The 13,324-nt window shown below is 43.1% G+C and overlaps 1 protein-coding gene across 2 annotated transcripts in view; it reads left to right on the top strand.

The window, feature by feature from the left end:
- Positions 1-13,324, top strand: part of arhgap35a (Rho GTPase activating protein 35a) — a 64,114-nt gene that overhangs the window by 33,988 nt on the left and 16,802 nt on the right. Inside the window, exons 1-2 of one of the 2 annotated variants that reach the window (XM_030151493.1) lie at positions 1,179-1,256; positions 6,383-10,231. In XM_030151493.1, the coding sequence (XP_030007353.1) occupies positions 6,494-10,231 (3,738 nt within the window). In that variant the 5' untranslated portion in view covers positions 1,179-1,256; positions 6,383-6,493. Of the gene's footprint in view, positions 1-1,178; positions 1,257-6,382; positions 10,232-13,324 lie in introns of those variants that run through there. The other variant, XM_030151492.1, reaches the window with a different exon arrangement.

Genomic DNA, 13,324 nt, shown 5'->3' with positions numbered 1-13,324 from the left:
ACAGGCTGAGCTGAACCAAATCTTTTCACCTGATCAATGACCAATCAACCAACATGATCAGATATCACTGCTAGAGATGTATAGATCATTTTGTCATTTGAAATTGAACAATAAACTTTAGTGACAAAAAGTGCCAAAGTGAAAATGCATGTGAATGTTAGAAATCTGGTGTTTGAAGTCACATTACGTTGTGGTGGTGAAATACTGTAGCCTCTCACTTTTCACTTGCTTGTCAGCTTGAAGAGATGTGACCTTATCATAGGAGAAGACACTGCCCCGTGAGCTCTTGTGTACGAATGTGGCGTATATCAGTGAGACTGGATTTATGTGGTGGTGGTCAAATTTATAGCTGTCACTGTTCGTGTTTCTAGCACATTATATTTAGCCATGCTATCAGCAGGGCCTTCTGGCATAGCTGAAGAGGTTAAACTTCACAGACACACTCCGTTTCTGCCCTTCCTACTCTATCCTTTCACACTCCAAATAGGCTGTCCATTTTTTAAAGATCTTAAATACTCAAACGTTACCCTTTCCTCCACCTGCGCTCCTTGAACGTCAGTCTTGAATTTTTGATTCGACTGTGGCCTCTCCCTCTTTCTGTCTCATGCCCAATATCCTGCATTGTTTAATGTTTGTTCCTTAACAGTCTTTGTCCTTCTTATCCTTTTTTTCTGCCTTTATCCTGCATCCTTCCTCCCTCTGTCCGTCTGTCTACCTCCCTCCTCAGGGGGTCCATCAGTTACCCGCCCCCTATCTCTACCATGCCAGGCTGACTGAGGAAGTGGAAGTGAACTTATAGCCAAGAGCCTGGTGCAACAAGGTCTGGCTATACAGCAGCTGGTCTTTAAATGACTAAAGGCTGTAATGCAGAGAAAACCTAGAAAATAGGAGATGAGTGTGGAATAAGTGATGTGTGTTTCGAAATACTGTTAAAAGACATGGAAATGCTAATCATTTGGTAGTTGATGCTCATATGTGTGTTTCTGTGTCAGTGTGTTTACTGCCTGGCAGCGTTCAAATGCAGGGTGATGGAGCAACCGAAGGGGGATTTGTCTCGTCTTTTTTCATGCGGTTATAACACCATGCCATCGGATCATGCTAATGCACTGACAGCACCACTTGTGATCCTGCGAATGGAAAGATGCAAATAGCTGTGGCTAATCCAGAGACAGTTCATAATCGCAGTACCGACTGACCAGCTCTCCTGGATCAGCATCTGGAGATATAATGGCTTTTTGTGGATTCCATTTATATATGTATGTGTGTGTTCACCATTTTCTATGCATCTAAAGATGAAATTTCTAACATTGTTTTGTATTGTGAATTGATTCATGCTGCGCTATGCTTTTGTGGTTGGTCTTGTTATAGAAATAATTTATTACTGCTGCTCATGTGGTTTGTTTGGGGTACTTTCTATGCCTGCCCACATGTGAAATGCATTAGCAGTGAAGTGATTGCAGTGTTTATGTTTTCTGTTGGTGCTTGTACACATCCAGTAAATGAACAGACTGAGGAAATTTGTATTTCCAGTTTGGCGAGTGATGGATGCGCTGCATTTGTGGACAAGACAAATGACTTCTGTTTTTAGTGGATACACTGCACTGCATATTGCTTCATTTAAAATTCAATGCAGGTAATGTGTAGAGGAGGATTTTTTTTTACCCCTTAGTAATTCTTTAACACAAGTATGTCAGGGTGTGTGCATTGGTGGTCATACTTAATATTGGGTAATGGTGCTGTATGCTTGTATTTGCTCTTAGATCTGTCCTCCTTGGCATTCAGATTATATTTGTCATTCATTCTTATGTTCTGTACATCCCTCGGTCCATGTTTTACTTTTGTCCTTTCAAAGAGCACAAGCTGAGCAGGAAGTGGTGTCACTGTAAGGGATGCATCCACCCACAGACCCCATTTCATTGCCCACAGTCCTAGTTCCTTACTAATGGATAACAAGTCTCCGCAGAGGGGAAGAATAATGTGGGAGAGTGATTCAGAGAAAACATAAGTTGGATTAAGAAAAAAACCTTGACGGATGAGGTGATGTGATAATGTTGTGGGTGAAAGCACAAGAGAAATAATAGGGAGAACGGAGCGGAAATACAGGCTGTTTCACACTTACATCATCCAAAGTATTGGAAAAACATTTTCTGGACTGATGTAAAGAGTTGGCAGGCCAACTTTGTGTTTTAGGGAAGATGGGAAAGAATTTTTCCCTTTTGCCTCTCTGTCATCATCAACATCACAATCACATTGCTTCATGACTATTTCATGACCTTTCTGCTCCCAGGTCTCCGGAGTGCTTAATACAGTACAACCAGAGCTTGCTTGGAAACGATACAAGTGGTCTTCCTGTTTTATCCTGATTTAGCAGCACATTATTTTCATGTCTTTACTAAGTTCTTAATTGTACTCTATAATGTTCAACTTTGGAGCTGAAGAAGAGTTATTTGGCTATACTTTGTTATATTTTTACTTTGAGATGTTGACTAGTGTAAGTTCAGTCTATATTTAACTTTAGTGGTTTTTATTTATTATGAGGAAGCTTTATTTTATAGATGAAGAAGAATGTATGACATGAAGTATGATTCTGGTTTTGTTTTAGCCTTAAATTTATTTTGCTGTTATGATTCTAAAGTGAAGTTTAAAGTTAAGAATATTTCGTCATATCAGAACACACTTCACTGACAATTACTCAACTCAGACTCTTGGATATTTCCCCCTGCCTTACGTCTCTTCTTGGCTCTGTAATACAAGGAATGCAGCCCTCCTGTGAAGGCTACATGGTCCTTCCTCATGGGCAGTGAACACAGCTTCTTCCCTGTTGCCCTTTGTAACACGTGTTATCATGAACTTCACGCCCTACCGCCCCAGTATTAGCTTCGAGCTGCACTCCAATACCATACAGATGCATCCTATCGTCCATGGCTTTTCTTGTCCTTGATACAGTCAGTGACCTAGAAGGGCTGCTTCACTAAGGCAAGATTAAAGGTGTTGTGTGTTTTTTATCCATGTTAAAAAAGAATTTTGGGAAATGCTTGTAAGACACCGCAAGGAGAAAAAAAACAATGGTGAAATGGATATGCGGTATTTGGGCAGGTCGTACTTGTAATGCTGTTTGTGATTAGGCAGAGAGAGAGTGATGTGGCAGGTCAGACCCTGACCCTTAACTCATTCAGGCCTACCACACCCTGCCTCTCTTCCCTCAGGGGATTCCAATGTGCAGCTCACATGACCCAGGCCACTGACCTCTCTCCCTCTTATCCTCATACCCATTCTTCTCCATACACCCGTCCTCGTCTATGTGCACTAACTTCCCACCCTCTGTCTCCTCCCCCCAGTGCCTTCCACTCCTTCCTGCATCTCTTCCACCTCCTTCAACTCACCCTCTCCTTTTCTGCCTACCCTCATGTTTCGGGGTCAGAGGCAGATGCAGTGCCGGCCCTAACCTATCTCTGCATCAGCCCTAAACAGCCCTGGGCCTCTAGGCAGTGGTATGTGGCTGGATATGCGTGCCAGATACCACTACTGACTGCCTGATTGCTTTACAACTGGGCTGCTGCAGTAGGGCTAGTTCTATACACATTATACTTCTGGAAAAAGAGGAAATGTGTTCCCAGAATGACTACATCTCTTGTGGATAAAATACTGTCATGCCAGTCGACAGGCTGTTGAAACAAACTGAATTGCGTAGTTGAATTGGCTTGTATATATATTTATATATATATAGACTTTGTTTGTCAGTGTGACCTGGGAACAACAGTCAGCCTTATGAAGCATTTTGTTTTCTTTCGTTATGGGCTGCAATGTTCCAAACAGGGCATTCTCAAATCTCTTAAGACTGAATTCTGAGCTGTCTGTTTGCTTCTCCCACTGACATATCATTCAGACAAACCAGAAAATAAAGAAAATGGCAAAAGGTCTTTTTTGTTTGCCAGTACTTTAAAGCTCGCTATAAAAGATGCACAACTTTTTGTTCCATGTGCACCTAGCCTTAAAACGTCAAACCGCAGCAACTGCATTGTTTGTTGTGTCGCAAAATATGTATGAACTTCTGACTCGCATACATAGACATATAAACATTGCTACAAAAATATAGGTGGGGCAGGGGAAGCAGATGACAGCAGTGTATTTGTGAGAGAGTTTAGCCTGGTTAGCCTCAAGGTCAACAGGGACTTTACCAGAGAGTACTTGACTTTATTTAAGCCAGGCGCACTCACAGCTGTATAAATGACTATGCAGAAGTATTTGCTCATATAAGCTTATATAGGTTGTTTGTGCTAATGTGGGTCCACAGAAGGACTTCAGCACTTATCTCTCACACTAACACCCTCTGTAGGTCAATAGGCTACTAGAAACATGTGTAGGGACGTTAACAGCACTTGCACAGAGATGTATGTATGTATGTATGCAGAATTTAAAAGGTAGTGATTATTTAACCTATTGTTTATCTACTAGACTATATTAAGGGGCAGCAGGTCATGTTTTTAATGACTGACTGTGTTTGAGAGCTTGTAATGTGAACAAGACAAGGTCAGGACACAAGTGTACCTTTAACCTGCCGACTCCTGTTATCAATACCACACCTGCAGTTCTTCTCATCTGCCCAAGGCCGTAATGTTTTACTGACTTGTCAGAGACTTAACACAAAATGGAGCCAAATAAAATATGAATGTGTGCACAGATATGGAAAAGCAAATACATGTTTATACTCATGAAAGCAGCACACAGATTAAAGAGGATATAGGCCTGGCCATTTATTTACCATAATTCCTGGGTCTTGTACGTATTTGACTGTATCAACCAGCCAGTCTGGCTGAGCGTGGGCACACTCATTATTAAAGAAGGCTCCTCTCTCTTTCTCTCTGGGCACCTTGATGCATTTTTCATTCATGTTTCCTCTACAAACATCAAAACACAAGACATTCTTTTTGATATTGATAGTTTTTGTTGTTTTTGGTTTTTTGGGGGGTTTTTTTGGCTTTCACCTGGTGAATCACTGTAGAAGTCATGCCTCTGTAATGTTCATTTACAGCTTGACTGAAATTTGTCTTTTATTATTCTTTTGTCATAGCCCCCTTTTTATATTAAAGTGTTAAAACATGTAATATACTGTATGAAATGTTTGATAAATGTCAAGAGTAAAGCTGGATTTTATCTACAGTTCGACATTTGTGAATAGGGGACTTTGAAGTTCATTTTTTACATACACAGTTCCTCTGTCACTCAACAAACTCTGTTCAGCAGCAGTGAGCACTTTGTCTGCCTTTGTGCTTGCTGTCAAAGGACCTATTCATGATTAATAGTGGTTTTAATGTCTGTTTTACTAAATTAACTGCAGAGTTTTGACGTGATGGGGATGGTCCCATGCAGAAAATCTGATTGTGTGTTGGTTGTATTAAAGCTGTAAAAAATGTACAAACTGTGCTGTCAGTAAGGGCCATTCCAAGTAGAACATCCCCCATTCAACACTCTTTCATTTATATATTTTTAGATCATGTCTGCTAATGGAATAAATTATATTCAGACTGGCTAATTATGTAGCCTCAGTGTAAATCCCCAAATTTAGGTGCTTTTTCATGACAGCACAGTGCCAGTTTGTTGCATCAGCTGTAGATACATATGTTGAGACATTAGTGATGGTACATTAGCCAACTATGATCTATTTGCAGAGTGTTGTTTGGTGAGAAACATAGGAAAACATGTTTTTGATGGAGACAAGTCAGCCAACAGGCAATGCAGCCTTTTAAAATGCAGATGGCTTTCCCTAGTTGGCCAATTAGTAACTTTAGCTCTGGAACACTTATCTACTTTCATCTTTCTGTGTATGTCTTTCATTTGGGTTGCAGGGAGCTCAGTGTGGCTGTTTCCACCAATGTGTGGTGGTATGTGTCTGTGCCTGTATGCACATACATGTGCCTGTTTTCTGTGATAGTGAAAAACCCACGTAACTTCCTTCTGTTGTTGGCAGAGTCGAACAACCATACTGTTAGATGTCAGATAATAAGACAAAACACATATTGAGTCTCAACAAAGATGGGACTGAAATGTGGAAGGCACCACAGTTAGCAATGCAGCCCGGCAGTATAAAAATTAAATGAGTTAAATGGGTAAAAATTGCCTTTCACTGAGCTACAGCTGGGTTAAGTAATGCGTGCAGCATTCCAGCAGCTTTGCTACTGACCTCAATCTTTTCAGGAAATATTCAGTGGAGAAATAGGATCGCAGATTAAGCATTATTAATAGCACATAGGCACACAATAGGAATTTAGCAGAGAGACACAATAGCTCTCAAATGATAATGGAGCCTGTCATTTAAATGCTTCTTCTCTGTATTTTGTGTTTTATTAATTATTTCTTCTGTTTCTGTCTCTCTAACATGCAGGGCCAGACCCCAGCCCAGTGAGCTCCTGTGCATGGAAACCCTCCTTCCTTGGCAGGCTCCTCCTCTCCCTAGAGCTTGAGGCCAGCATGGCAGGATGAGCCTCTGCCAGCGATGATGATGACCAAAAAGCAAGATGTCCGGGCACCCACCTACAACCTGGTCGTGGTTGGGCTGTCCGGCACGGAGAAGGAGAAGGGCCAGTGTGGTGTGGGCAAGTCCTGCCTGTGTAACCGATTTGTCCGGCCAAGTGCAGATGACTTCTATCTAGACCACACCTCGGTTCTCAGTACCAGTGACTTTGGAGGGCGGGTGGTGAACAATGACCACTTCCTGTTCTGGGGAGAGGCGGGCCGAGCGATGGAGGAGGGGCCAGAGTGCCGTATGAATGTGGTGGAGCAGACGGAGTTCATTGATGATCAGACATTCCAGCCACACCGAAGCACAGCACTGCAACCTTACATCAAACGGGCAGCATCTACCAAGTTGGCCTCAGCTGAAAAGTTGATGTATTTTTGCACAGATCAGTTGGGGCTGGAACAGGACTTTGAACAGAAACAAATGCCCGAAGGCAAGTTGATGGTGGATGGCTTCTTACTCTGTGTAGATGTTAGCAGGGGTATGAACCGTAGTTTTGAGGACCAGATGAAGTTTGTCACAAACCTCTACAACCAACTAGCCAAAACAAAGAAGCCTGTGGTCTTAGTTCTCACCAAATGTGATGAAGGAGTTGAGCGCTACATTAAAGACTCGCACACCTTTGCCCTAGCTAAGAAGAATCTGCAGGTAGTAGAAACATCAGCACGCTCTAATGTCAATGTTGATCTAGCTTTTCTAACACTGGTTCAGCTCATAGACAAGAGTAGGGGAAAGCCCAAAATTATCCCTTACTTTGAGGCACTGAAACAGCAGAGTCAACAGATTGCCTCAGCCAAAGACCGCTATGAGTGGTTGGTCAACCGAATTGTGAAGAACCACAATGAGACATGGCCCAGTGTCAGTCGCCGGATGCAGTCTGCCCCTGAATACAAGGAGTATGTTTTTCTTGAAGGAACAGCTAAAGCCAAGAAGCTCTTCCAGCAGCACGTGCATAGACTTAAACAAGAGCATATAGAGAAGCGTAGGAAGGCTTATCTTAGCACTCTGCCACAGGCTCTGTCTATACTGTTGCCAGAGTTGGATGAGATAGACCACCTGAGCTGGTCAGGAGTCCAGAAAGTCTTGGAAACAAAGAGAGATTTCTCTCAGTGGTTTGTGGTGTTAGATGACACCCCTTGGGAGACCACATCACATATTGATAACATGGAAGATGATCGAATCCCTCAAGACCTCTTGGAGACCCCTTCAGCTGAAGCTATCTATGAGACCCACCTAGAGCAGCTACGAAATGAGCGCAAACGGGCTGAGATGAGATGGGATTTCAAGGAGAAGCTAAGTGTCTCTCCATTCATTACACCAGGGAAACCCTGGGAGGAGGCCCGAAGCTTCATAATGAATGAAGACTTCTACCAGTGGCTGGATGAGGCTGAATATTTGGATATATACAACAAACACCAGAAGGAAATCATTGACAGAGCCAAAGAGGACTTTCAGGAACTACTTCTTGAGTACTCTGAGCTCTTTTATGAGCTGGAAGTAGATGCAAAGCCAAGTAAAGAGAAAATGGGAGCTATTCAGGAGGTGCTGGGTGAGGAACAAAGGTTTAAAGCTCTGCAGAAGCTGCAAGCAGAAAGGGATGCTCTAGTTTTGAAACATATCCACTTTGTATACCACCCAACAAAAGATACATGTCCCAACAACCCCCATTGTGTGGACAGTAAGATAGAGCAGATACTGGCCTCCAGATTCCCTACCCGCTACCCATCATCAGACAGTTCAAGACTGGAAGGAGGGAGGGCTGAACGGATAAATCTTGTCATTCTAGGGAAGGATGGGCTAGCCAGAGAAATGGCAAATGAAATAAGGGCATTGTGCACCAGTGATGACCGGTACGTGTTAGATGGCAAAATGTATGAGTTAGCTCTTCGTCCCATTGAGGGCAATGTACGTTTGCCAGTAAATTCATTCCACACACCAACCTTTACACCCCATGGCTGCCTCTGTTTATACAACTCAAAGGAATCCCTCTCTTATGTTGTAGAAAGTATAGAAAAACTAAGGGAGTCCACCATAAGCAGAAGGGAAAGGGATAACAGTTTAGCCCAGCTCCCTCTGTCCCTCCTACTGGTCACCAAGCGAGGGGTGGGGTCCATAGGGGATATTGGGGGGGAGACAGCCCAGATTCTTATCCAACAAGGGCAGCAGGTGGCTGGAAAACTGCAGTGCGCTTATCTAGACCCTGCCTCCCCTGGCATGGGCTATGGACGCAATGTCAGTGAGAAGCAAATCAATCAGATGCTCAAAGGTCTCTTAGAGTCACGGCGAAGCATAGGGAGCAGCTCCCCTCCCTTACCCCCTCCCTCCTCGGCCTTCAGAGACTCTCAGTCCCAACCCAGTCTCGAAGCAGACCTGCGCATTGTCATGTGCCTGATGTGTGGAGACACATTTGACCTAGACCAACTCCTTGCTCCTTTTCTGTTGCCCCAGCATTGTCGTCCTACTTCCAGCCTCAGTAGTGGTACCTCTGTTCTGCTGGATCTCAGTGTTGGAGGTCAGAGGCAGAATATTGAGTTGTCCCTGCTCTCCTTCCATTCCTCATTCTCCCTCCGCAAGACCAGGCTGGTCCATGGCTACATTGCAGTCTATTCTGCTCGCCGCAAGGCTTCTATGGAGACATTATGTGCTTTCCTATGTGAGGTCCAAGATATCATCCCAGTCCAGTTGCTAGCAGTCGGGGAGAGCCAGATGGAGCTGTCAGACTCAGAGTCAGCTAAGGAGCAAGTGAATCAGGGTGAAGAACTGGCCCATGAAATAGAGGCCAGGTTCAACACAGTAATATGCGGACATGGTGGAGTAGTAGGGGGGCTTCATAAGATAGACCTTTTTCAATCCTTCCTCAAAGAAGTGGTAGAGAAGCGGACAATTGTTGAAGCCACACACATGTATGACAACGTGGCTGAAGCGTGCACCAATGAGAGCGTAAGCCCTCGCTGTGGCTCTCCCAGTCCAGTTAACATTCTTGTTGACTCAGAGGATGATATTGATCCATCACCCCCCTACCCTCCCCTGACAGAGGTTGGTAGTCTCAGCTCCCACCTGGGAAGCTTCAAGCTCCCAGATTTGGATTCAAGTGATACCTTCTCTGTCATTTCTGAGATCAGCACCTTTGAGAGCAAGCTAAACAATAAGGTTCCACCACAAGTCAAGCCCAAGCCTGTCCGTAAGGTCAACCTTGGCCCCTACATGGATCAGCAGGGTGGCACTAACCGCCGCTCATTGCCTCAAGCGGTCACCTGGGCACCAGGAAGTGACGGAGGCTATGACCCCTCAGATTATGCAGAGCCTATGGATGCTGTGAGCAAACCTCGGCCAACAGAGGAGGAGAATATTTACTCTGTGCCTCATGACAGCACACAGGGTAAGATTATCACCATCCGCAATGCCAACAAGGGCCATTCAAATGGAAGTGCTGGTGGTAATGGGTCAGACAGTGAGGCCGATAGCAGTTCTTTAGAGCGAAGGAGAAAGCTCTCAGCCATCGGGGTGAAACCTAAGCTTTATAGAGACCGATCCAAACGGCTTGGCAAGTTCAGTAGCTTCAGGACAAGCTTCTCGATAGGCAGTGATGATGAGATGGGGGGTCCACCCAAGGCTAGCCAGGATGAAGGAGGAGCCCAAAAGGACAACTCCATTGAAGAGAGTGAGGACCCCAAACGCAGAAATATCCTCAAGAGCCTGCGCAGAAATACAAAGGTATGTACTGGTTCATATTTTTCATTTAAATATGAGACTGTATGTATGTGAAGATGTCTCAGATATGTTGTGTACTAAGTGTTACATTCTAAATTTAAAATGTCATATTTGATAACTAAACATGTGGAAACACAGCAGTTGACAAATGTTTTTCCCAAATGTTGAATATTCATTTTGGAACGTATCCATAGCCCTAGTACATCATGTAGTAACTTTAAAATATTGAAAGCGTAGTTAATTAAAGAGTAAAATAACCTCTAAACTGATGAGCACCAGCTCATGATGTTGGTAGACAGAGGACTTTTAACTTGTTTAATTTACTTTTACATATTCACAATTTTTGAGCTACTCTCCTGCTTCTACAGTGCATTATATTTATGACTTTATGGACATGATGGATAAAATGCCCTTCAAGTGTATAATTAAGTTTTGGCTGAGATTGAAATTGTGTGTAAATTGTGTTTCTCACTGCAGTCTAGAAATAATAAATGAGTCTGGTACAATGTCTCTGCAGCTCAGTTCAGTGAAAATATGACTGAAAACATGCCTGCCATATTTTTCCCTGACTGCTCTGTAGGAGCCCGCTAAACTAACCTGATCATCAGAGGAAAAAGAGAGAACTCCAGCCTGTAAACTTCTGTACCAGAAGGCAGAAACTCTTAATGAATAGGAACAGTGGCACAGTCTGCACAGTGACATTTTTGTCTGTTGGTATGTGTGTATGCCTGTAGGCTTGCATTAGGTATAACATTAAATGAGAAGCAGTATATTTATGTATGAATTAATTTATAACGTCTGCATCCATCTTTCAATTCTTGCTAAAGGAATTAAAAGTAATGTTATTCCCAACAAATAAGCTCCTTGCCCTAAAACATCCTTGCTCTATAATGTGAAGTAGTGCTAAAAAGCTAATGAAGAACACAGAATTTTAACATTATTTAAAACCTAGCTCATGATAAATCATTGTTTAGTTGACAGTTTGCATAACCTGATTGTGAAATTGCATTGTTTTTTGTCTTGTTTTATTTGGCTCCTAAGTGTTTGAAGATGGCTTGTTGTTAAAGGGCACAGTGCCTGAGCCATTAGTGAGATAGTGATAGACATCAGTGTCATTTCAGCAAGCGGGTTTGATTTACTATAGTAGGAACTGCAAGTATGTGCCAAGGCCAGCAGATATAATTTATTGAATGTGTTCAAAAGATGCCAATTCTTCATGACAGCTTCGCGTTCCTTGCTTCCTTACTTTTATTCTCTCATATTTAGAGTGCTAGTCTTCTTTTATTGCTGATTCATAGTTTCTGTTACTCATTCCTGTCACACTTTCTCTGTCGGTCTCTCTCCTTCCTTGCTATGTTTATCCTATCTCTCTCTTCTCTTTTCTCAGCTGCAGGCTCAGGTATCTCTCCATGTGACTTGCTCTCACTTTGTCTGTCTATGGCTGTCTTGTTCATTTCTGAGGTGTCCCTCACACATGTTGCAGTGATACTTTTGACCTTACACTGTCAGCTTATCAGTTTGGTATGCTGTTCAGTTCTACACATGGCCTGGTACAGAAGTGCAGGCTGAATACAGCTGTGTATGTTGTGCTTCTGTGTCTGTGATAATTACCACGGCTGTCAGCAGGGTGGAACAGGAGGGGATGATTAATGTTTTCACACACTCAGCTGTGATGTCCAAGTAGGTGAGGGCTGTCTTCTCATATAGCTCCTTACAACTCAAACAATGTTCTCTTTCACTGGTCTGAGTGGCTTAGCTTATAGAGTACACAAGTCGTTTTCTTGGTCTGATTTGTAAACATTTGTTGTAGATTCAGCATGAATGCAGGGCACTGAAGTTTTCTGTTAGCTACACTGGAAACACAGCATAGCCCTGTATCAGCAACAGTACACCACGGTGTTTCCCCTGACAGGTCATTGATACCATGCTGCTCTGACTTGTAGCTGACCTGATGCTGTGACCCTTAGTCCATGTAGGGGGGCATGAAAAGAAAGATCAATGAAGTATCACATTGCACATGATGTGCCAAGCACATGCTTAAAAACAAATCAGAAAAACTGGCAGACTTTCGATCAAATCAGTGTTGTCATGCTTCTCTAATTAGATACTGGCTGAGATTGGTGCCCTATAGGCAGTTTATATTTTGATTATCCTCATTGCAAACCACTATAACATAATTGTGGTGCAGATCAGATTGCAACAATTGTTTTCTAAGCATCTGTCTCATAGAAGACTCCATTTTCAATTTGCTGCAGTCTGAATTCCCCTAAGGATAGCTGACATCTTATTGAGTTCTTTGGTCATCCTAGGAGGATGTATTGTAGCAGCAGTACCCAGGGTCAGCACAGACCACTTGTTCCTGTTAGTGTTTTGTCAGGGTTGACACAGAGTCTGCATTTGGGTTGTTTTTTGTTTGTTTTAGAGAGACGATTTTGGGCTTATGCTGTATAAACACTTTCCAGCTCTGAGCCTTCGGGTACTGTCTACTGCTCTAAAAGTCATGACAAGCAGGAACAAATAATTGAAACTAGACTCTGAGCCCATGTTAAAAACCCCGTACACCTCAGGCAGTGTCCAACTGTGTCTCTGTCCCGCCCTCCCTCAGCAAGAGGCCGGAAATGTTTCCTCTCTCCTGCAGATTTTTTTTCCCAAACCTCCTCAGCCAGCAAGTGGAATGTTTTAAATTCCTCAGTCACCTAGTTCCAGTCTAGTGTCCCCGTGCAAGAAACAAGAGGGAGGGCGGCAATCAAGGAAAAGGAGAAAACACAACAAGGGAAAGAAAATAAAATGAATCCTGAGAGAAGCCAGAGTTCTAATAGAGCTCATAGTTGTTGTTTTTTTGTATTGTGGCTTTGTGTTTCAGCACCCTACAGTGTGCAGTGTATGTAAACTCTCACTATGGTGTCTGTATGTTATTATTAAGAATGTGTTTTGTTTGTCTTTTGTGGTAGAAGTCTGTTTTGTCTTCTCAGTGCTGGCAACATATCCTGTCTCAGTCAGCAACTAAAAGGAGTGGCCAGAAGGCTGAACTGCAGGGGGAGAAGACAGTGAGAGAAAAAAGCGTGTTGAGGGGAGGGGGGAGAGTATGGAGACAGT

Source organism: Sphaeramia orbicularis, chromosome 13, assembly GCF_902148855.1.
Source record: "Sphaeramia orbicularis chromosome 13, fSphaOr1.1, whole genome shotgun sequence".
In the NCBI taxonomy this organism is placed as follows: domain Eukaryota; kingdom Metazoa; phylum Chordata; class Actinopteri; order Kurtiformes; family Apogonidae; genus Sphaeramia; species Sphaeramia orbicularis.
Note: the sequence above shows the minus strand (reverse complement) of the source record. Positions and strands in the feature narration are given on the sequence as shown.